Raw genomic sequence first — 26009 nt, forward strand, 5'->3', positions numbered from 1 at the left:
AATGAGCACAAATCCCCACAGCCATGCTCCAAAATCTAGTGGAAAGCCTTCTCAGAAGAGTGGAGCTTATTACAACAGCGTTCAAAAAGCACATATGGATATGATGGTCAGGTGTCCACAAACTTTTGGACATAGTGTGTCTCACTCCATCATATAACTCAGCAGGTGCTTGCAAAGGTATGCATATCCTTAGGATTGAATGTGTTAGCTTCAGAAATCACTATAATAGAAATCAGTTATAATAGGTTCTACAGACTGAGAAGGTCATGACACAACTTTAAATATATTTTTCTGCATAGTTATGATAGTCTCACATTGCACTTCTCACTCAGAACATCATTTTTGTTAAAAACCATTTCCTTTTCCTGATGCAAACATTAACTGTCAGAATAAATTTCACTGTTTGAATACTATCTGAATTGTCATAGTATTTATGTTTTCAAAAGCAAAAAAATCCACATTTGAATGTTTAAGATCCCATGTTTTACTTAAGTTTGAATAAAGTAAGGCAAAGCATGTATTTCCTAAACATTCTGATCGGACAAACCTCATGTTGGCTGATGCACGAAACTGATCTGGATAAATTCATGTAATTTATGGACTTTATTTTTATTTACTTTATTTTTTAACAACTATCTAATTAGATTAAAAAAAAAGATGAAGATGAACTTAAGGTGTCCTAAATGTGATCAGTGTAAGTATTTACTTTCCAAAAGGAACTTACTGCAGTCACTTTTTCTGTGGCTGAATCTCAATTAGTGTTCTAGTGAGCATATAGTGGACGATGCCACTGTATTATAATCTATGTAGTAAGCATATATAGTAAATAGAAAACCACTTGGGTTTTAGAGGGGCTTAAATATGGCAGAGTTGAAGATTGTGGATTTCTATCACCAAGAAATGTAAATCAGAGTTAAACATCTGCAACAACAAACATTACTATGCCAAAATTCTGATATTTCTCCCTAGTAATTTTAAGTGCTTAAGAAATTGATGCAGTTTTCCACCTTTTGGGTTTTTGTTTGATATGAAGATATGAGTGCAATAATTCATTCAAATTCACACAGTAAATATTTTGTATATTTCAACCCAAATGCAATTTTAAAAGGAATTTCTCAGCTCTAGTACATATAAGAAGAATATAGACATCATCTCTATGTCATATAGGCCACATTTACTTTTGATCAAATACTGTACCTCTAATCTACAAATAGGATTATGTACATATAAGATTTGGGTTGAATGTCCAGTTCAGTCTCCGGAAGTCAGAAGATCTATGAAATCTGCAGGCAGAACAAAGGAAATGGAAGAGCATGAGCAGCTTCTATTCCTCTATTTCTTTTTGTTTCTCTCTTTCTCTCTGGAAATATTGCAGGGATCCAGACGAGCACAAAGCAGTTAAGCTCTTTTCTCTACCCCTCCAATGCCATCTATTGGAGAACGAGTGAAAGAGATTGGGGGTGGAGGTTGGAGAGAGGCGAACAAAGAACAACCGAGGAAAGTCTGGAGTCAATCCAGGCAAGCTGGCAACCGGTGCTACGGCGCAGGTTTTTAATGCTACACCGAGGACAGTGTCCACCTGGACAAGTCAGTGCTGCAGAAAAAGCTTGCCAGATTGGAAATGTTTCATTCATGGATACGAGCGAGGGATCTCACTTTGCCAAAACTGAGAGGTACGAGGCTTGAGGAGAAACACAGGTGAAGGTTTTTCACAGTGAAGACATTTCCGAAAGAGGTCTCACTATGATTTCATGGACTGTAAAACTCCCCCAGTAAACTCCTGTGTTTCCAAAACAGAGCTGTTAATGTGAGACAACTTAGCTTGATCCAGAAGCGTCCAAATTGTAGATCGGAGGGAGAGCAAAAAAAAAAAAAAGAAAGAAAGGGGGGGGAGAGAGAGAGAGAGAGAGAGAGAGAGAGAGAGAGAGAGAGAGAGGAAAGAAAAAACACAGAGATAAAAGGTGCAGAGAGAAAAACAAGGGGTATACTGGTGTGTTTTATGACTTCTGTCCCACTAGGTGCAGTGACAGACGCACACTCACATACACACACAAATACACACAGTAACAAACTCACTGACAAACTGACCACCCATAAGCAGTTAGATGATGTGCTGCTGATTCATCTAAACACACACACACACACACAAACACAGAAATAACCTCACTGACAAACTCACGGCAATAAAAGAACCAGCATGATTTATCATTAACTACTCTACTGCTTGACTGCTGCTGATTCATCTACACACACAAAACATACACACACAGTCTACAATTCCCACCAAGGTAGCTAGTTATCTACAAAAGAAACACTTTCCATGAAGTAAAAACTGCATGTATATCCTTTAACATGACCACAATCCAAAACATAATGCAAAATCAACAGAAAAATAATGTAGTTTGAAAAAGAATCTGAAGGCAGTGTTTGACATCTGGCAGCATTAGAAAGATATGGCTGGGGAAAAAAATGGCAAAAATTGACCCTGCAGGCTGTCAGAGTTGAGAACAAAGATGTCTGGAAGATTTTGAGAGGGAGAGGTCCAAAGCCGGTTAGAGGATATGAAGAAGGAGGTGGGGGCAGTTATAAATACAAAGGGTGGATATACAAGTTACTAGAGAATACTTAAATCAAATATATACACTCACCAGCCACTTTATTTGGAGTACCTGTACACATTCATGCAATTGTGGCAACGGTGCAAAACATAAACTCATGCAGATCCCTGTCAAGAGCTTCTGTTAATGTTCACATCAAACAAAAGAACTGGAATAAAAATATGATCTCAGTGACTTTGACTGTGACACAGTTGCTAGTGCCAGGCGGGCTGGGTTTCAGCAACTGCTAATCTCCTGGGCTTTTCACACACAACAGCCTCTGGAGTTTACTCAGAATGGTGCGAGAAAGGAAAAAAAACATCCAGTGAGCAACAGTTCTGGACAGAAACACTGTGTTAGAAAGATCAGAGGAGAACAGCTATACTGGTTTGAGCTGACAGGAAGTCTATAGTAACTCAAATACCCACTTGTTACAACCGTGGTGTGCAGAAAAGCACTAGAGAACACACAACAGGTCAAACCTTGAGGCGAATGAGCTACAACAGGAGATGACCACATCAGGATCTACTCCTGTCAGCCAAGAGTAGGGATCCGAGGCTACAGTGGGCACAAGTTCACTAAAACTGGGCAGCTGAAGACTGCTACTTCAAACTTCACCTCTCTAAAAGAGATCTACCAGAGGTCCTAAGTGCACATTGACATATATCAGGAGACTCACTAATGTTAACCTCAACTCATCTCATATAATTAGCATAGGTTACTGGAATTATACAGCTTATGTTATCAAGTTTAAATAGCCTGTTTATTTTAATTGCATGGATAAATTTAAGGAAAATTTTGTGAAACTGATATAAACATAAATGAATTTCACATAAAGGACTTGAAAGAAAACAATCCAAAGGAAATCCATAAATTAAGACAAATAAGTCTAGTCTTTCAATTAGGACATAAGAAAAGTGTGTCTATGGTAGCCAACACGCTGCAATGGCTGAACTGTGTTACTGAAAGACTTGCAGTGATCTGCCCTTAGGAGGCGCTCTTTCATGGATTAGTCATCATTTTGTCATTTTCAGCTCTATGAGTTGTGTTTTTATGGAGTTTTGTGGGCATCACTAAAGTGTAAATCAGCTTTGCCGTGAATACACTTGGTAATTTACGGTTGATTGGCATTTATCAACATGTGTGTGTGTGAGTATGAAGTAAATCAGCGTTATCAATCTCTGTAAATCCGGTGGGAATTTTTAGTTCAGCATGACCTACAAACATACAGTATTGACACACAACTTTACTTAAAACTTGATAAATGAGGCCCTATGTCCCGTGCCTTCTCCAAGCTGCTGCCACAAAGTGTTGGAAGCACACGTGTATAGAATGCCTTTGTATGCTGTAGCATTACAGTCTCCTTTAACTGGAACTAAGGAGCCCATACACCTGAAATCATCAGGTCCAGTGATTTTTTTTTTTTTTGCTTTGCGTGGTCATATAGGACCAGGTCCAATACTCTTTCCTGATGAGTTTCCAAAATTCCAGGATAAAAATGCTACTATATGTACTGTTAAATGTTTCAAGGGTGGTTTGATGAACATCATGATGAAATATCTTCCATCACTAACCCCATTCACCAGTTTTAAACATCAATCATCATTTATGGGAACTTCTGGAGAACAGACTATGAATCAGATCTCCACCTCCTTCATCCCTCAAAGAAATAGAAGATTTTCTTTTTAAAAAATAATCCAAAATAACGCAACCTCCAACCATTCACGACAGCATTTCAAGCAGGATTAAAGCTGTTCTGGAGGTGTTTATTAGGTCCTTGATTATATTGTTATGGGTTTCCGTTATTTTGTCCTCCCCCTGTATATGGAGTGCAGAGGAATGCAGGCCACCTTTATTCTTCCCATGCGTCCTGTTCTCCAGCCCCAAACATGTATACACACATATGGTAATGCAAAACAAATGTTTTCATAAAACCCACCATTGTGTAGCACTAACACTGTGATTGCAGCAGCTGGTTTCCATTGTGGCTGTGCACAAGCTCCACACATACAGTTCAAACCTCAGAGAGACCCAAGCAACGGCATCAAACACCGAACCGCTCGCACAAATCGACTGCCAAATGCCGCACACATATAATCAGCTGCTGTTTGTTCATCTGCCCTGCCGTATGTATGGATGCTTTGGGAAAGTGGAGAAGTCTTTATTGTGGTGGGGGAAGCTGACAGCTCTGGCACTGTTTTGGTGTTTTTGGTCTGGGTGAGTGGCCCAGTGAGGGATCAGCCTGGATTTGTGCGCTCATCTGTACGGCAGAGTTGTCATCAATTATAAAAGTGAGAGATACATCAAGCTACAAAGTCTCAATCCTAGATGACCCAGATGTGGACTAAAACAAACAGCAGACCCCCCCCCCCCCACCCCCCAAAAAAGACAAAAACCAGATCAGAGCTGACAGCTTGATGGTGGAGATCAAACCCAAATCAAAATTCAAACCAAAATTCATAACTCTCATTCTGTTTGGGAATCTTGGCAAAGAGCTTCTAGCCTTAAATATTCTCTGTAAAAAAAAAAAAAAAAAAAAAAAAAAAACAGACCTCAGACATAAAAACTTAAGGACTATTCAGACATTCGCCTGATAGACGTTTGAGGGAATTGCGGGCATGTCTCAGTTATATGCAATTATGACCTTCAGGTTTTCTTGCATGATATAGGTTTAATTACTTACTTTAAAGTTTTTGAAAAGTTTTTTTTTTTCTTTTTCTTCTTCTTCGCACTGAGGAAATAGGAGGAGAGAGCATCTAAATGGGAGATATTGCTTATCACGAGGACCAAACTGAAATACTGAATTAACCTAAAGTGAGCTGTAAGTGCTGCAAATGAATGTCTGGTCAGCTTGCTTTTAAAACCATGGTCATGTTTTCTTTATAGGAGAGCACATCGAATTAACCGATAAATTAGGAGTAGACATGAGGGAAATGAGGAAAACATAAAGAAGCCATATTGTTAAATTAAACCAAATTCAATGCTTGCCAATTTCTCATTTATATAAAATAATATTTTATTCAGTTTTAAATTGTCTTTTGCTTTTATTTTGCATCATATTTCCCAAATTTTGGAGGGAGTGTAAAGGCTGGTGCTTGTTTTTAAAGGTAGAGGTCTACTGACCAATAAAAGTCAATTGGGAGAGGGGGAAGAAAAAAAAAAGTACCCCATATCATTCTTCTCAAGAAAAATCAGGGAACTTTGGAGACATCAACTACACACTTGTAACTGAATGGGGTGCTCAGAAAATTTAAATGAGGACATGCGTAACCAGACTCTGAATACACAGAACTTTCCACACATTAATATTGCCGTAAAGGTGGCATCCCAAAGGTGTTCAGTGGAGTTGAGGTCAGGGCTCTGTGCAGGCCACTCAGGTTCTTCCACTTCAACCTTGGCAAACCATGTGTTCATGGAGCTCGCTTTGTGCACGGGGGCATTGTCATGCTGGAACATGTTTGGGCTCTTCAGTTCCAGTTAAAGGAAATTGCAATGCTACAGTGTACAAAGACATTCTATACACATGTGTGCTTCCAACACTTTGTGGCAACAGTTTGGAGAAGAGTGTGATAGTCAGGCGTCCACAAACCTGTGGCCATATAGTGTACTTTATGAATAGAGCACAGACTCTTATTCTGTATTCACTTTGTTTAAACAGTAGTTCAACACATCTGGTCATCTTTGTTCAGTGTTATTCTGAAGGCGCAATTATGTCAGGTTTGAGTTTCAGTTTGACTCTTCCGGGATTTCTTAGAGATTTGCACTTGTGGGGTGGACAAATCAGTAGCTCAGACACCCAGGACAAGATAACATGTCTGGGTTATTTGTTTTTCATTCATATTTGCCCAGTGGACAAGTTTTTAGTAGTAAATATTTACTATTTATAAACAACCAGAGAACGAAAAAAAAAAAAAAAAAAAAAAAGCCTACTTACTATTAGCGTTCACAGAACAAAAAAGGCTTTACTTGCATGTATATTTAAGGAAAATATACTTCACGATGGTGTTACTCACCTTGATGCTGAAACTATAGCACTTGCTACTCGTTCTGAATCCCACCATCTGCTACATCACACACATCAGCTTTTACTAAGCGGATTCATTAGCTTGCACAGATGACATACATCCTTTTCAGAGTCAGGAACACACAGGTATGTGGAAACAATGACAAACCAAGCAAAATAAAGTGCAGCATAAAACTGTTTTATAACTCTCTTGCTAGCACGGCAGACACACACACGCACACACCACACACACACACACACACACACACACACACACAAAATACACCACCTCTCACTTAAACATACTGAGGAAAAAAATGAAGCTAGCCAGAATCTAATCATATCTTTTCTATAAGATGTGAAGAGAAAACTTTATAGCTCATAGACCAACATTAGCCAACAACTTGCTGACTCATGTCTGTCTTTATTAATGCACTTGACTAGCTAAGTAGCTTTTACATTTTGCTAGCTACCATTTTTAGTCTAGTCAATTAGGTTTCTAGGAAACAAAAACATGGAACTGTGCAGCACATTAGAGTTTTCACTTGCCTGGTGGGCTAGTTAATGAATTTATGATTTGTCCATCCTTGCAATAAAGATATCATTTTCTACCCTGAATTTGTATATAACCTCATTTATGCTATTATTCTTTATAAATCTCTCACAGCACATCCAATTTTTGCATGTGCAATTTAACCCACTCACACACAAATTAGTGTGCATTATTTGAGGTGTTAGTAAATTGGGGCTTTACCAACTAAAGAGAGAGAGGGACAGAGAGAGAGAGAGAGAGAGAGAGAGAGAGAGAGAGAGAGAGCACTCTACCCAAATCCCACTTTGTAACAATGAGCGTATTATGATCTATAGCTATGTTAATATGATTATCTATGATTTTGTAGCTGGAGAGCAAAGTAATCATTGTCACGCCAACATGAGGAAACAGACAGTTTTTCAGAAATTTGTCACGATTTTAAGTGAACTTTGCTGGAATTAGAGCAAGTCTGACTTTGACTGCCCCACATTTTCCATTGATTTATATGGATTATTTCTTCTTAATAAAATCAAAGGTGAAATTAAGCTGCTTATGAGTCAAAACTGCTCTGGATTGAATGGAGGTTCACTTACACAATGACAACACAATGAAAATGTTAGTTTCTGCGAGGCAGAAAAAAAGGTGTTGATGGCACATTTATATGCAGATCTGCATCTCCTATCCACACTAGGTAAGGTCATCTCTGTGTCATACTTGTGTTATTGAAGAAAAAAGCCCCAGACACAACATGACAAATACAGACCCAACATGGCAGGCTTTTTAAACATCAACCCAATATAGATGAAAAGGATTAAACCAAAAAGCAAAAACAAAAAACTTACACTAGGACCATTTTATATCTCAGAAGTATGTATTTAAAATGCATTTATTTAGTCACCTATCTATTCATCCATCTGTCCATCCTTAACATTCATAAACTGAGCAGATGGGGATCCAAGTAGACAGAAACGCTTAATGTAAGACAGAAACCAGTGAAAACAGGACAGTGGCCAAGTCCAACACCGCAGCGGCTCTTAGCATGCGAGGCCGCAAGGAATTCTGCTACCACAGGACCAGCTATTGATAAAATAAGCATCACAATCCTTTAAAGCCTGTTTGAGGATCAGATATCCTGAAGTGTTCATACAGAGCCTACAGTTCGAGCCCAGTCAGTCAGTGAAAGTAAAATAATTACCATGTTAATCTTTATTAGGCAAACATTACACAGCTTTTATGATTGATCAAATTAGCAGTGTATAGTGGATAGTTCCACACAGAGAGTGAAAAGCTCAAAGCCTCGTTCTCTGTTCAGTAAGAAATAAAGGCAACTGGTTTTGAGGCAGAAGGGTGAAAGAGGGAGCAAAGAGAGAGCCTGTAGTTATGGCAGAGAATGGAAGGGGGGGAGTGAGACATTCAGTGTAATAGGAAAAAAAGATATGAGTTTTACATGAAGCAAAACTTGAATATTTCTGGAAAGAAAGAGAGAGGGAGAGAGAAAAGACTAACAAAAAAGTGTGGGGGGGAGAGGCGGAAGACAGAATGCCATTCATCTACATGAAGTTATGTTTGAGTGGGAGAGAAAAAGAGAGATAGAGACAGATAAAGAATAGTGAGAAAACTGTAAGAGCACTTACTCTTGTAGTTTTTCATGAGGGAAAATCGAGAGAGAGAGAGAGAGAGAGAGAGAGAGAGAGAGAGACATAATTCTAAGACGCTACAATTCTTTGATTTTAAAAAGCTCAGACAGTTTTGACTCTAAGTAAGGACAAACTAGATTCATTAAAGACTCTTTCTTGAAGAGTGAAGGTTGCATAGGGGCAGGAAAAGAGACAGGCGGAAAATGAAAGACAGACGAATGTGGAAACTCAGGTCATCATCTGACCCGAAATTAGCTGATCAACGGTCGTGCTCCAGGGAAATTATGGGTGTGAGAACATATCAGTATGCAGTAACTAAATATTACTATTTCAGAAATATAGTAACTCAGTTTTTCTGAAGTTAATGTCATACCTGTATAGAAAACGCAGTTAAAAAAAAATTAAATAAGACAAACTTCTTTAATAAGACAAAAAAAAGCATTGCTGTACTTTAATGCTTTAATGGATCTTGGTATACTGTAGATTCTACAGGTCTCGGGACCAGCTGCATCACTGTCTGGTATGGAAATTGCAGTGCTGCTGACCGCAAGACCCTACAGCGGACAGTGAACACAGCTGCAAAGATCATCAGCGCCCCTCTCCCCTCCATCCTGGACATTTTCCTTGCACGATGCACCAGCAAGGCTACCAGCATCGTGAAGTACCCTACCCATCCCTCCCACAATTTCTTCCAGCTCCTGCCATCAGTTAGAAGGTACCGGAGCATCAAAGCTCGCTCTGTCAGATTGCTCAACAGCTTTTTCCCCCAGGCAGTGAGAGCCCTCAACTCCAATCTCCCTGTTCCCCTCTGAAACCTCATCCACAACCCTACCTCCTGAAACCATGAACACCTCACCCCCTCCCCCCAACTCATGAAAAACTGACAATCTGTTTAAGTGTAATTCTGAGTGTGCTACACACAGGTGAGTGGGCTATACAAATCACCTGTAGTAACACACTCTTTTCTCTGAATGTACACTGAAGACTTTTTACAGACACTCCCTCACTCAAAGACTCAATTTGATAATATATGTTTACTTGTGCATTGCACTACAAATCATCTTGCACTATGCTCTGCTTCCCCCAAAATATCTCTTTTGCACAATTTCATGTACAAAATATCTCTTTTGCACAATTTCATTTACATTATCTATGTAAAGTTTTTTGTAAAGTTTTTGAATAGTCTCAGTTTGTGTATGTATAGTCAACTTAATTGTTTTTCTTATACTTCTATTGTTGTATGTTCATATTTATGTTTAACTTGTATGTAGCACCGTGGTCCTGCGAGACACGACATTTCGTTCCACTATATGTCCACACAAGTAGCAGAATGACAGTAAAGCTCGACTTGACTTGACTTGATTTGAATGGTGTAATGAACACTAGTCTTCTAAAAGATATTCCCTCAATTGGTGTTCTGATGATGGTGGTGGAGAACGCTGTGTAATATCAGTCTCTCATAGGTTTTCAATTGCTTGAGATTTGGTAACTATGAAGGCCATAGCATATGATTTACATCATCCATACTACCGTGGATATGGGCGGGGTCATCCTGGAAGAGACCACTCCTATCAGGATAGAAATGTTTCATCAAACGAAAAATGTGATTGGTCAGAATGACGTTCTATTGATTTGTAATGACCTTTCACTCTATTAAAGTGGACTCAAACCATGCTGGCAAAATAACTGCCTCCCACAGTATACCAGAGCCACCTCTCACTGTAGGGGTCAAGCATTCAGGTCTGTGCTATTCCCTTGGTATACGCCACACATGCACTCGCCCACTTGTCGAGAAGATGGTGAAGCATGAGTCATCTGACCAGCTCACTTTTTTTTTTCCCACATTCAACAGTTTTGGCATCCCTGAACTCTCAAATCTGCATTTGTCTTTGTAATAAGTGTCTCATGCACTGCAATAGTGCTATAATAGCTCTCTCTGTGAAGTTGTTCTTGGTTCTAGGACATTCTGAACAGCTACATTCTCAGTCACCTGAAGAACAGTTGCTCTTCTGTTTTCCCATAGATCTAAACACACACATAACTTTAGTCACTGTTCCTACTGAAACACTCACAAGTTGGACAGATTTTGTGACTGAAGCTCCTGCATCCGGCCCCAATAATGAAACCTCTTGCCATCTTGATCCTTGGTCAGCTGGGCCTGCTAAGCTTTTTTTATACATGCCACATAGCATGGTAGGATGGTAATTGCTTATCATACAGTATATGCAGCAGTAAATACAGCTCAAGTGCTCAGAAAAAGAGGAGTTACTCAAGTTTGACCTTACGACTTCACAAGCAAACACGACAACCCATATCACCAGTAAACATATGTTCGTGACTCTATTTTGACTGCGCTTTGCTCAGATTTCTCCTTGTTCCACATCACTGTATGTTTTTGAAGCCACATTTTGCTAGCTTGTGGTATAGCTCGAAATAAGGGGCTACAGTGCTCAAGTCTCTGACTCTGAAATGACCATCTGTCATCTGTGTGGTTTCTGTAGACCATAAAGTTGCGGCCCCAATGACACTGGGGCTAGTTACCAATTTTTACATAAAGATTATGGCTCCATTTTCAGATAGAAGATTTTACGATTTGTTTAACTGACATTCATGATAGATCACTGATGTCAAAAAGACATTACATATCCAGATCAACTTTCCACTGCATTATTTTTGTATTGGTAGTGCACAAGTACTTCAATCTTACTGCCACATCTGTGGTAAGTGGAAAAAAAAAACTTTATATACTGTGTATATTTGATTTTTGGTTGAACCTTTCCTTTAAATACATGATCCTGCAGTTGATAGAAGAGCCCATTCAATTGATTTGTCATGTTGAACATGAGTTCAAAGACGAGAGGCTGGGATGAATCGTTCTTGATGAATCTTGTGTACCAGCTGGAAGGATGCCACAATCCGAAAAGGGATGTGTCTTCCCTCCTCTCCCTCTGTATTTTCATTCCCACTTCTGCCTTGCAGAGCAGTATAACTCAGCCTTGATGATTAGTCTTTGAATTTGTGGGGTGTGTGCGTTGTGTGATGTGGTTTGGGCGGTGTCTTTAAGGGGGTCCGGATGGCTGAACTTGGGTCAAACGCCCCCCCCCCCACTTTCACTCCATCATGTGGTTTAAAGACAGATCTTCCTTCCACATCTAAAGCCTCTTTGTTCTCTGCTTTCTTTCTTTATCCAGACTGGTGCTATGATGATATGATGATACTACACTGCTGTGACTACGCTATGACAGTATACCTAGGTCAGGAAATGTAAAATCGTTATATTGTTAACATTGTGTTACACCAATATAGCGGAACATATCTTAGAGAGTGGTGTGTATTGCTTTGGACATGGTTCGGTAAATGCAATATGCTCATTATTAAAGTGGTTAAATTTGTGAAAGCTGTGTTGCTAGGGCATATTGGAATATGGACACAAAGCATTAACTAGCTGATGACTATGGCTATTTTTTAATGAGCTAGCATGTAAGTACATCAAAGTCCCTGTCAACTTATTTTATTAATTAGTATTTTAGTGTTAGCTAGAGTTTCTGTGGTGATTTTACCTCTGACTGCAAAAGAAAGGATATTGTTTTTGTTTCTTTTTGGGTTTTTTCTGTTGTTATCTTCTTAATGATTTGAGTTTGGTGCACCAATCAGAATTTCATATCTGTTTACTCAGCTTTACTCTAACCTCAGAAACTAAAGTGACTTCTTTCCGCCTCTTTGTGCCCGAGTTAAACTGCATCTAGTTAGACTTTTTACTGTTTTATATATACACATATCATTGTAGTAATGGTGAGTAGTTGCTTGGTGAAAGTACTAAGAAGCAGCAGAGTGGCTTTTCTAGCACTAGTGCTGTTGTTTATGTGACAGTAAAAAAGAGACAGAACTCTCAAGGATATCAGCACTGTCCTCAAATGTGTTAGTAAATGATTAAGAAAAGACTCCTTATGACGAAAATGACACTTAGCATTGATGGCAAACTGAATTTCAATATATCCAGCCATACTGAAAAGCATTAACACAGTGTCAGCTTGTATATATGCAGAGCTATTGGAAACTTGGGCTCCTGGATTTGTGAAGACCATAAGAGAAAACATTTCATATGTTCATATGCTTATAATCCGGGTGAACATGACCCCAACTGTACTGTAATGACATTCAGTGAAGTGCTGAATATTGCATTATTGAAATATATTGTGTAACGATCTGCATGTCCAAACGCACTGAGAAAAACGACACTGGGTTGTACAGTTATCATACAATTTCATTTATAATCACAACACACAGACACACACACACACACTCTTTCTCTGCCTAACTGAAAGCCTCCACATGTGTCCCAGAGGCAGACAAGCTGTCTGTCTCTCCGTTATAAAAACATGCATTAACACCTCGCAAGCTGAACTCACCCCGATGACACGAGCACGCCTGCTAATACAATTCACATCGAGTTATAGCTGCTCTGAGCCTCACTTTCCAAACCGAATTGAAATAAATGAAATAAAGCCAGCAGACAGATACACAAGGCCAGATCGGGTTATTGATGAGAGCTCTCACACTCTCCTTAAACACACACACACGCTCACACATAACGTGCTTGCATGAGACAATAACGTCAATACATTAATGCGCCTCTCGTTCATAATTGATGGAAAACATATCCCGTATAATAAACAGTGCCTTCGGTCAATACCGAATTCGGAAAAAGCCGAAGGCATTCAAGGCTACAAGAGGCTGGCAGCAAAAAAAATAAATAAATAAAATTAACAATAACTTAATAAGATTAGTGTCGAGCAAATGCATCAATTTTTAACAGTAATGAATTCAACATGACTGGTTTGAAATGTAGGGAAGATCAGGACAACAGGACAATATAATGTTCTGAAATATAAGACGCCCCTCCACGCCCCCTAACTGCTGGAGTAGCACAGCTAATATATAACATTAGTGCATAATGCAAACACTGTAATATTTTATCAAACAATATTGTATCAATGCGTCGGCTACATTTTATTTAAGATTTTCTTAATTTTATGCAATTTTAGTTAATTCCTCTGACTGGTTTTATGGTGCGCGTTGTTCTATGTCCCCCAGTTCTCTATTCTTACCCATTCAGCAGTTTTCAGTGTGCGAGAATGACTGCACCATCCAGTTCTGAGTTTTTCTTTAAAAAATTAAAATGCATTATAAATAAGGAATAACACGTGACAAACTGCGCTGTTATACGCAAATAATGCATGCTGGGGGTGGGGGAGGGGTGTTTCTTGTGTGCGTTGGGGACGTTATTCCCTCGAAGTGCATTGTTTTTGTATAACATCACGTTCTGTCGTGTGTTACTCTGCTTATACCACAGCGGTTTGCTAACAATTACAATGTTTAATTTATTAATGAACGACACGTCACACGTTTAAAGGTTTAGGTTTAGATTTAACGCTGTGGAACAACCTAGATTATAGCCACGATAAACACCCATTCCCTCATGAATCTCTCTCTCTCTCTCTCAAAAAAATGAAGCTTGTCATTTTACTGAGAAAACAGAGAGCATAGGCTCCTCTGTCCTGAAGACCTTTCTGTGCTGCTAAACTTTGCAAAGCAAAATGACTTTTACAAAGTGCTTACAACCGAGACTCCTTCCATAAATATTCAATAAATGTCTCCTAACAAAAAACATCACCACATCAACAATTACAGGTTTTACTTTGTTTAAAAAATCCGTTTATTGTTAGCCCTATATTATTATACGTGTCCCTGTCTATGTGCTGTTACTATAGAAACAATAACATATTACAAGAAATGCATTAATATAAACTTATTGTTCACTTTTTTTTGGGGTGGGGGGGGGGGGGGGGGGTGTCTTGGCTCGAGTGAAGAGCAGTATAAAGTGCTGCTGTCTGAGAGTTTGAATTAACCTCACTATGTTACACTGAAATGTATGTTTTGGCCTATAAATAAAGCTATGGAAGAGACAGCATCTTAATCAGAGACACTGCTTATTTCGAGGACTGATAACTTGCTCAGCTTATGCTTTAAACCATGGGCATGTTTTCCTTACCTGTGAGTGCACTGAATTAATAAAAACTTTAGCATTATTTTATTAATTCAACAAATCTTAATAGTGAATTAAGAGTGTGATAAAATATCCTACTTCCTGTGAACACATTACGATTTCTTGACTTCAATTTAGTGGCTTCCTTGGGATGTGTGCACAAGATAAAATAATGCAAAATAATAGGAAGTGCTGGATCAAGTGCTATTCTATAATCTGCCGAATAATGAGGGTGGAAGCCCTGTTGTTAGATTAAGCCAAATCTGCAGTGATTAGTGTGATAATTACTGCTAGGACTATTCGTGCAGCAATATACTGGCAATATGCTTGCAAACTTCTCATTCATATTCTTATTTTTTATTTTTACATCATATTATACTATATTACATTTAACAACAAAGAAAAAAAATGTTTTTCCTTCTCCAGTCTGCATTTTCTACCCATGATTTTGTTTTCAGGCTTAAAGGCAAGTGCTTGTGTTTAAAGGTAGAGGTCTAAATGCTGAAAAAAAACCCATCTCCAATGTTTCTACTCAAGAAAAAATGGCTAAGCTCAGGTAATTTGCATAACTCTAATGGAGAGACCAAGAAATCAAGCATTGGCAAGTTGCTGTCAAAGGAAAAGGATCAACTTCAGGTTGCCTGAATGAAAGAGCCTAATTCACATATGAAAATTATCTGCAAAGTACTGCAGTAAAGACGACTTCCTAATCTGATTTGTGACACTGTGTGACATTGTGACATTTAAAAACGAACAACCGAGCTAAAAACTGTAGCAGTAGCCGTCTTAAAGCTGGAATCACTATCTTATTATTCGATGTCATTTCTGCCACAAATCAGATTTAGGTCTGAGGCGTGGCTCAAAATTTGCACATTAGAAGTGATTTGGATGGAAATAAATACTTTGAATTTTGATAATGAAGTTTTTTCTATTTACAAACTTGTTTATGTACAAATATGTACTGCTGAGCAAAATGATGCGTATAATCTTTCTTTACTTCTTAGCTACATCAGCCTCATAGCTCCAGTGTAAAGTTAAAGAAGCAACAACAAACACTGCTAGACATCACAACATAGCCGTCACAACAAAGGCAGTGATTTTTGTTTCTACTAGGAGCAGTTTCGTTTTAGCTTCAAGTAAACTTGCTTGGTTAGAAATCCACCACAAGCTGCACGAGATCCTCCCCGGGCTTTCACACTGTGTTCACTCAGAATGCAAGATACAAAATCAGGATGATCAGCTTTTTTAGGAGTGCCCTGTTACTAAGAGTAACTCGGCTGCTGCTGCAGGTACGAGTGAAGACGGATGCTGGAACCTGATCAGAGAAAAACACAAAAAAGAATGCATCTAGAGATGGAATAAGAGGAACTCTGATGTTTAATGCTAATGTTAATACGTTTTATACCACTGTTTGTTAAATTCTTGATTCTGATTGGTTGGAAGGTGTTGATTAATTTTTCGAACAGTAGTGTCAGCTGCAAGGCAAATTATAGGTTTATATTAATGTGCTCTTTCTTGTACTTTATCATTTCTCTAGTAAGAACTTACACAGTCCACATAAACGTATTTACAATAGCGAAAAATTCTCTGTTTTTTGTGAGGTCACGATACATTTTTGTTAGAATTCTCCAGTGTTAGAGCTTTAACAGTTAGAGATAAAGTAGTCACCATGTTTTCCAGCAAGGGCAAGACTTCAGGACAGAAGGCGTTGAGGCTTCTTGGTAACATGACAAGTGGCAATTTTTCTGTCATATTAATTTCAAGAGAGGAAGGAAAAAGAGTGGCTGGAGAAAGAAGAACTGTTTATAGCTGCTATAATGTAATGAAAACAGGAACTGACTTGTTTTGGAGACTTGCACAGCATCAAACGCAACTATAAATGGATAAAAAGTATGACTTGTCATTGTTTATTAAATAAAAAATTGTTAGAGTTGGCAGATTGCTGTTAAAGGAATATAAATGTGTCGTTATAGGGACATAATCAACTCAGGGGTTGTATATGGTGCTCTGCACATGACAGCACCCCATCATTTGACCCTGTAGTTGTATTTCCCATTACCACTCTTTTGTACCTAAAGTTGGTCATCTTAAACTGTTAGTCAGTCAATTGAATACAACTGTAGCTGCAAAGTATGAGGTTAAAAGCACTACAGTGCACATGTACTTGTAGGTAACATGGCCTATTGGGTTAGAAAGTAGGGGTCCCTCATGATTCAAATCCTGTGAATTCCATTATGTGTTTGATCATCATGTCATGCCGTCGGGGTAAAAGACACATCAGTGCAAGACTGAGTGCAAGAATTTGAGTTCACAGCTAAATGAGAGATGAGAGTCTTATAAATAAAAACAGAAACTTCAGTCATGACTGAATGTAACACAGACACAGATGTTGGAGCACAGGAATGCTATGGCCCATAAATTGCATTTAATTGCTGGGAGGGGGAAACCTGGACGTGAATCATAAGATCTGATACTGTTAGATCTCTTGCCAACTGTCCCCCTGTGTAAAGCTTTTAATGGAGCTGCAGGCTAAAGCTGATGATGCATGTTAGCAGAGTTCATCACGCTCCCTTTATCTGTGCACACATAGACTTTGGTGCGTTCGGTTACCGAGGTCAGAGCTAACCCACATAGAAGTGCACACAGAGATGAGAGGAAGAGACGGGGGGAGAGGAGGAAGACAGGTAGCAATATTTTTTACTTATGAGACAATACATGCTACATTTCTTCCTTTACCCTGAATGTAGTCAGGCCACAGGATCTGGTGTCTGAAGTTTTTTCTTTAGTTTTGTCCTGGATCTATGAGGCTAATTTAACTAAAAATTAGGGGACGCTTAAAGCATCAAGTTATTGTCATATAAACTTGTCTCAGTGTTGAGACGTTGATTAATCTCAAACAGCCTTGCTTAGAGATTCGGATTCTAAATCTTATTCTATGTTAGACATTGTGAAATAGTATATGGCCAACAGAATGTCACAAAGCTAAAAACTTTAGAAGTAGCCATCTTAAAGCTGGAATCACTTTTTTTTCCCCTCAGCACATACTTCGATGTTATTTCTTCCTCGAATCAGATTCAGGTAGGAGGAGGTGTGTCCCATAATTTGAATTGCACATTAGAACTGATTTTGATGTGTGTATTTTTTAATACTGAAGTATTCTGGCATTTATGAAATTGCTTATGTAGAAATAGTTCTGCTGAGCCAAATGGTGCCTTTTGAGGCGAGTCTTTAATGATTTGGACAGCAGTTGGCTAGAATATTCCTTTAATTCTTAGCACTATTGAGACCGGTATAGGGTAGCTGTCTGATTTAAAAAAAAATGCTTATGAACAGATGACATGACGTGACAGAAATCTGGATGTATTTCACGATTAATTACGGCAATCAAATCAAAGCAGACTGCAAACTGTGCTCTGCAAAAATATCAAGAGGAGGTACTGCAGCATCTTCCTACAATATAAGTAACCTGATCAAAGGTTTCAAACCTAAATCTTAAACTCCTCAGTATGAGGAGTTCAGTCTAGCAGCACAGAGCAGCAAACACTAGCTAAGTCAGAAAAATGCCTACAGACAAGCCTAGGTGAGTGAAAATGACAACCTTTACCTAGTATATTGTTCTTGACAAGAACATGGGCAACAACAGCTTTTGGCGCAATGAAGACAAAAACATACTCTACTTACAGCTGTACAGAAGTGCTTTACCAAAGTGAAACAAAACCCTAATCGATCCAAGGTAACTATTGTAGCTAGCTAATACACTTTTAAAAATGAACTAGATAACTTTATGTGCATGGACACCATTTAAAAATATAAACGGAGCTAAATATGATGCCCCTGATTGATTAATACTAAGTAGATTACACCAAAAAACATGTGCTCATACTCTAAAAAAAAAAAAAGGTATCAGTGTATCCCTATTTCTTAGCTACATTAGTCTCATAGCTCTCGTGCAAAACCTAAAGAAGCAAACATTGGATGGGTGCCATGAATATAAAAAAAAATATTGCATCACGGCACACTGCGTGATATAATAAAGCACAACTGCTGAGCCCAGATCAGCTTGCACACATTTATAATCATAGGGAAGTGCAGCAGAGCAAGCTGATTTGGGATCAGTTGGTAATGAGAGTCAGGGCGAACACTTTTTCCCCAGTCCAATTTCCAGATGATTTTCTGCTTGTGTCAGTGCTGCCACAAGAATACTGCTAAAAAGGCCTTAATGGTTCTCCTACCTAACTCCCCACAGATTCCCCATACAGCTCTAAAGCACATACAAGGGTTTTGTCCTAATGGCTTTTGTAAAGTACCTGAGAGACTGAAATATCGCACACAGCACATTAGAGACTTTGAGGCTAGACCTTGGGACATTGTGGAATCGCTGTATTACCCAGAACGTTGCCTGCTGGAACCTCATCGAGTTCCTCCAGCTCTCGTCCCATCAGCAAATACAACCGATCCAGAGTGCAGCAGGCCATGTGGGGTATGGCGGGCATGGAGTCAGGGACTGAACACTCATCTGTCAGCTGGGAGAGAGACACAGAATGATAGATGAAGGTGAATGAGAGTCAGAGTACAATGGGCTGATTGCAGACCCAAGCAGTTTGATTACAGTGATTACAACCTGAAATGAAAAATTAAAAGTGCCAAAGCCAAAAGTATAAGAGTCAGACAACAAACGTTCATCCTGTAGCTGGTAGAGAGTGTACTGAATGAGGGATGATGGTGAATGTGACAGAAGTATGTGTTTTGAATATACTTTTCCAACAAAATTGATTTTTTTTTTTTTTTTTTTTTTTTTTTTTTTTTTTTTTTTAACAATTTCCTAAATCATGCTCATGTAATGTGAAAGAGGAGCTGAATGTGCTTGGAGGAGAGCACTAACTCAGTACATTCACACTGCAGCAACGTGAAACACTTCCTTTTCCCAAGAGATTAGGCTGCTTTGAGGGCATGTCACCAAAACACTAGAACATTGAACTGTTCAGAGTAAAGCTCATGCAAAAATGTAAGCTACTTCTTTGAAAACTTTGGCATTATTTGTAGATTTTGATGTCTTTCTTCATGTTGCAGAAAATTCCATGCAATAATGTACACCCCATTTTCACTCTCTCAATCCTCCGTGTACAATTTTCACCTGTTTCCATAAAAAAGGAAAAGAAAGCCATATAAAAATGCTTTTGTGTCAAGACTGATCATGAAATTGCTCTGACTGAGCCGTTGCCGTTGCTCTCTATGCAGGGCATTTCAGGCAAAATGATCATTTAATTTTCTTAAGGCATTATTCAATTCAATCTGCCTCCAACACACAATGAAAAATTACTTGTATAGCACATGTACCTTTACCAGTGTGTGTCAGTGTCCTTGCTAGGCAGTATGAATTACAGAGAATAACACTTTAGAGTCAGTACAGCCAGTGTGGGCCATAAACTTCATTTACTTTGACAACATCCTGGTGAGGCGGAGAGTTAACTTACAGCATGTTTAACTAGGCAAGTTACCTGTCTCTTTATACTAAGAGACACTAAGAGCTAGTCGGCTGCATGACGAGCAACAAAATCAGTTTGTATCGGCTAAGCTACTATTTTCCTATGCTCATGGAGAGAGCAATTCCGCATTAGATTTTACACCTTACGGCAGTAATTAATGTTTAATCAAACTCAAATTTGACTCTGTTTGCTGCCTACCTTTTAAAGATCAACCACTGAGACAGACTACTATGTGAGATGAGGAAAAAAGGATCACAGTTTGGAAAACTTCTTTAAAAAAAAAAAAAAAAGAAAGAAAGAAAAAAAAAACTTCCCCACCACTGTAACTTCTCAAAAATCAAATATTTGAAAACATGGACTCATCCCTACTTACTCCATGAGCTCCCAACCACTTGATCTTGATGCTTAATAAGATTTGCATTCAGGCTTATTCTTGCAAACAAAAAATAAAATTCAATGTAAAACTATTACACAAGCAATTAATTATAATTAGAGTTCACATATAAATCCTGAATTTTCTCAGCCTGTGGCATCTAACAACATGGTTTATAAGCCTCAAGAATGATATAAATCACAGCCAAGAAAATGTCACCGTTTCCCAACCTGGGAGAAAACTAAAACATGTTGTACCATTTTTGGCAAGGGGTCCCAGAAAGGGAACAATACTATCAGCGGCAGTTTCATTTCAACCTCGAGTAAACTTTTCTGTTTAGAAATCCACCACACGCTGCATCTCCAGGTTGCCTCAGATCTGGGCTGCCCCTGGGCGTTCACACTGTGTTCACTCAGAATACATAATATAAAATACAAAATCAGGTTGATTCAGTGAGCCATTTTATGAGGTGATGGTTCAGTGCAGGAGGATGATCAGAGATCAGCACAAAACACAATCCTCTAGCGACTGATTATAAGGAAATGTGCTGAAGGTGCAACACTAGCATTAATAAATATTAATGAATGAAAGCCAGTGTGCACATGTGAACATGAATCCACTTTAGCTTTCATTTAGCTTATTTAAATTCCTGTCTAGCCCAATGACTGGATTTGGTCATCTTGAACAGTTGGAATCCAAAGTTCAACCGTAGCCCAAAAATGATGTTAAAAACATTACACATGTGGTCACAGGTAAAATGTCCTATTAGGTTTGAAGGTAAGGGTCCCTCAGGATTAAAATACTTGTGAATGCCATTATGTGTTTGATCATCGTGGTAAGCCATCAGGTTGAAAGGCACATCAGTGGTGACCAAATACACTGAGTACTTTTCTCCCTAGTGAGGGTCCAATTACCATCTTCTTTCTTCTGTCAGTGCTGCCACGTGAACAATGCTAAAAAGGTCTTAATGGCTAGCACTAGCTAACTCCCATAGGACTTCATAAACACAGCATGGGGTTGGTCTAATGGCTTTTCTAAAGCACTGAGAGACTGAAAGATTGCATGCAGGACATTAGAGACATTGTGGCTGGACATCATGGCTACACTGAGCTGGACATGATGATAGAATCCCTGCATTAATGCACCCCTAAAATGTTAATGTTGCTAATTATGAATGAAATAGACAATTAGCATTAGGACTATGTGATTGGACTAAGTGATCACCATTACCCTTCTGTTCATATTAAGCATTAGCATGAATAATTAAAGGTGAAGTTCTCACCGTCTGCAGAGTGATGGCAGGGTCGTACTTGGGTCCGAGCACAAACACTCTCTGACCCCTGCGCACTACTCCACTGTAGACACGTGCAAAGGCTACAAAGTACTCTTTCTCCTCTTCTTCTGTTGTGGACCTCACCGTCAGGGCTTCTGTCTGCACGCACAGGCCATCAGTACCTGCAAACATGTACACCATCACAAAGAGGGAGTGAGAAAATACATATAGATTAAAACATGAATGCACTCACAGACATACATGCACAATTACTTAAAAGATTAAGTATTCAAATGTATTGATTGCTGGTCACCATATTTAATGAGTGGCTAAAAATATATATTATCCATCAGTAACTTGCAGTTAATTTAGCACAGAGTCATCTTCATAGACATAAAACTATTACAAATACACACAGTAACCCACACATTGACTGACAGATAAGCAACACCACTCATGATAGCTTAGTCAAGTATCCATAATCATGTCATGTCTCTCACGAATAGCAAGCAAGGTAAACAGAAATGCTGCACTTGATGTGAGCCAAATCTTTCATTCAAAACACAAAAACTAAGGTTCTGTGGACAATGTCTGCTTAGTCTATTTACTTCTAGATCCTCCAAAGGCAAACTGAAAAACCAGTGATTGAGAACATAATCACTTAGTACATCCACTATTGTATTTCACATGTACTTTCTCAATCTTTGTTGACGACGTGTTATGGATGTCCATTAAGCACCATGTATAATCACTTGATACGATGGTCAGCAATAGGCCATAGACTGGGCTCAGAAGAAATCAGCCCCAGCCTCTACATTATATCATTCTGTGTATTTTTACTTATGATCATTTGTGGCGTTGCTGTTCTTGGTTCCACAAAAGTAAAAAAGAAATAATAATAATAATAAAAAACTCTAAGCCATTTGTTAACAGTAGCACTACAGAATGCATTTGGACTGGAAGTACTATGGAAGGTGAAAACTGTGATGCTCTCTTAATGCATGATTCCCAAACCCTAAGGCTATAAGCTTAAATAGTCAAAAGTTTCAAACGCCAGTTCCGTTATTTGCCATTTAAAATTAGTGACATCCACTAACTGAGGAGTGGTTAGGGCATTGCGCTATAGATCGGAAGGGTGTAAGGGTGTTGAAGTCCCAGGAGCAGCAAGTTGCCCCGGTGGGGTCGTTGAACAAGATCCTTAACCCTCAACTGCTCAGTTGTATTCTGTTTCAACTGTCACATTGGATGAGTGTCAGCCAAAGGAGCAATTGTTAATGTAATAGAAACGTACTTACTGCCCAGAGTCAATAGGTTGCATACCTACATGCAACTTAGCATCAAACCACTCTGTTAGTTACTGCACAGACTCTAAAGTTGTCTTTTATGCTTCGTGTCCTAGCAGAACACAACACTGACACTCAGACTGTCCAGGATGACAACTGCAGGTTTCATAGGGACAAATTTGTGTGTGATTTGTTCAATGACCATAATGGAACACTTTGACTGGCCTGCAAAATCACTCGACCTCAATCCCATTAAAAAAAAAAAAAAAAAAACCTGTGGGAATATTTGGGACGGCAGGGATTATTTTCTTTCCATGCCTCCTGGTGGGCATCATGGTGGCGACAGGCTGAAAAGGCCAGCCCAGACTCCTTTATCACCAGCCACAGATTGCAGCTCCTCCTGGGGGATCCCTAGACTTTCCCAAGCCAACTGCGAGATCTAATCTCACCAGCGGATCACCAAAGTAGGCCGTACAAACTGAATAGCTGAATTGTGCACACAATCAGTGGGCTAAAAGATGCGTCAAGACACTAGTGGAATCCTAGTGGATGGGATTGTGCTGTTTGAAGGCAATGGTAGGAGTAACAACACATTGAGCAAAAAAAGGTTCTCGCTTTCTTGTTGGTGAGCTTGACCTAGACGAACAGTTAGGTCAAATCTAGAGGTATAACATAGTGGGGTTGTAGAACCTACAATCAGGTCCATAAATATTAGGACATTGAAAAAGTTCTTGTTATTTTAGCTGTCTACTACAGTACATTGGAGCTGAAATTAAATAAGGAAGATGAGCTCAAAGTGCAGACTTGCTTTAATTTAAGGGTATTTACATCCAAACCGGGTGAACGGTGTAGGAATTACAGCCCTTTTTAATGTCATCTCCCCTTTTTAAGGGACCATTTGTAATTGGACAAACTATCAATCATAAATTAAATTGACGTTTTTAATACTTGGATGCAAATCCTTTCTGGAATCTATAGACATCACCAGACACTGGGTTTATTCCCTGATGATGCTCTGCCAGGTCTTTACTGCAGCTGTCTTCAGTTCCTGCAAGTTCTTAGGGCGTTTTGCCTTCAAAGGTGTAATGCATGCTCAATTGGATTCAGGTCAGGTAATTGATCATTGAGCAGAACATTCCACTTCTTTGCCTTAAAAAAGTTTTGGGTTGCTTTCGAACTATGCTTCATCGTCCATCTGCAGTGTTAAGCACCGTCCAAACAAGTTGTGAAGCATTTGGCTGAATCTGACCAGAAGTCTTCTCTTTATTGTTGGCTGACACAGACACGCCTAACTCTTAGAGAGTGTTCTCGATCTAGCCAACTGTTCCGAAGGGGTTTTTCTTCACTGGGGAAAGAATTACTCTTAATCTACCATAGCTGTTTTCTGTAGTCTTCCACGCCTTTTGGTATTCCTGAGCTCATCAGTGTATTCTTTCTTTCATTAAATAAAGTACCAAATAGATGATTTGGCCACATCTAATGTTTTTGCTATCTCTCTGATGGGTTTTTTTATTTTTATTTTTCAGCCTAATGATGGCTTGCTTCACTCACAGTGACAGGACTTCATACTGAGATGTGCTGTCGAATGTAATATGATGTACATAAAAGCAAGACTCACGTTAGACTAAGGAACACCCCTCAGTTATCGCGCAAATCATGCAGAAGTCTGGAATTACGCCTGAGATCTGAGTACCAATGTGCACAATTTCGGTATTAACTCTGAATATGGCCAAATGTTTTCAACAAAACACTTAACATTCAGCCACAGAAAATGACTTACTTCAATAAGTGCCTGTTGGAAATTATTTATATTACAGGCAATATCACTTTTAAGAAACATACATTTTAGCTTACATATTTTCTTACAAAACTGATACCTAATTAAGAATATATGCGAAAAGTACATCACATAAGGCATGCATTTATTCTAATCCCTTTTTCTACACAGCTTTTAAATACCTGAATATTATAAAAATTTGAACAGTAGCTGAACAGTGTGATTCATCGAACAAGCCTCAAGCAGGCGCAAACAAACACAGACACACACACATACTAAACAGAACTTCCTGCTTGCCTGGGTTGGTGGTGTTGGTTGCCTCTGGGTTTTCAGGGCCCTGACTGGCCGCTTGTCTCTCTGCGTGTCTCTGTCTGGCCAGCTCTCTACGCTGAGCGATCTCCTCTTGAGTCAGGGGCCTGCAGGGAAGAAGCGCATTACCCATAATGCACCAGGTTTATCAACAGAAGCCCTTAGAGAACACCAAGACTATCTCAGTATAGAGCATGAACAAGTCAGCACGCAGGAGACAGTTAGACTTTAAGATTTAATCTGTTTTAATCTGGCTCTGGCTTTCTGAGAACACGTTAAATAAGTTAGAACTGTATCAAAAGCTTTATATCTCATTCAGAGAATACTACAGTACGTCAAGCTCTAAAAGAGACTCAGATGATGTGGAAAAAGCTGCATAACCAAATCCAAATCTACTTTTTCTTATTGTGAGGGAATGAGCGACACAAATATTCGCAGCCGTATGTCATTAGGCGGAAATTGTGCGTCGATAATCGAATTGAACGGCATGGGAGCGAATCTCCGCGGAGGCATAACGATGTAAAATAATACAGTAATGAGTGTGAATCGCAAAAACAGCTGCATATGCAGTTTCAGAGCAAACCATTTTCACAGACTTTCAGTGTGGGAAGACAGAGTGGTGGTGAATTAATTGGAGACTTTTTGCTATAGGCTTCTTCTTTTTAGGTTTAAAGGAAACAGATTAGGCAAAGC

At 39.0% G+C, this 26009-nt stretch overlaps 1 protein-coding gene across 2 annotated transcripts in view; it reads right to left on the minus strand.

The window, feature by feature from the left end:
* The window catches only part of efl1 (elongation factor like GTPase 1), a 137795-nt gene that overhangs the window by 70264 nt on the left and 41522 nt on the right, over nucleotides 1-26009 (minus strand). For both annotated transcript variants that reach the window (XM_026930679.3, XM_026930678.3), the window contains exons 13-15: nucleotides 25305-25423; nucleotides 21957-22129; nucleotides 19203-19338 (exon numbers count right to left, since the gene is read on the minus strand). In XM_026930679.3, the coding sequence (XP_026786480.3) occupies nucleotides 19203-19338; nucleotides 21957-22129; nucleotides 25305-25423 (428 nt within the window). The remainder of the gene's footprint in view (nucleotides 1-19202; nucleotides 19339-21956; nucleotides 22130-25304; nucleotides 25424-26009) is intronic.

The sequence above is a fragment of the Pangasianodon hypophthalmus genome, chromosome 11 (genome assembly GCF_027358585.1).
Source record: "Pangasianodon hypophthalmus isolate fPanHyp1 chromosome 11, fPanHyp1.pri, whole genome shotgun sequence".
NCBI classification, from domain to species: domain Eukaryota; kingdom Metazoa; phylum Chordata; class Actinopteri; order Siluriformes; family Pangasiidae; genus Pangasianodon; species Pangasianodon hypophthalmus.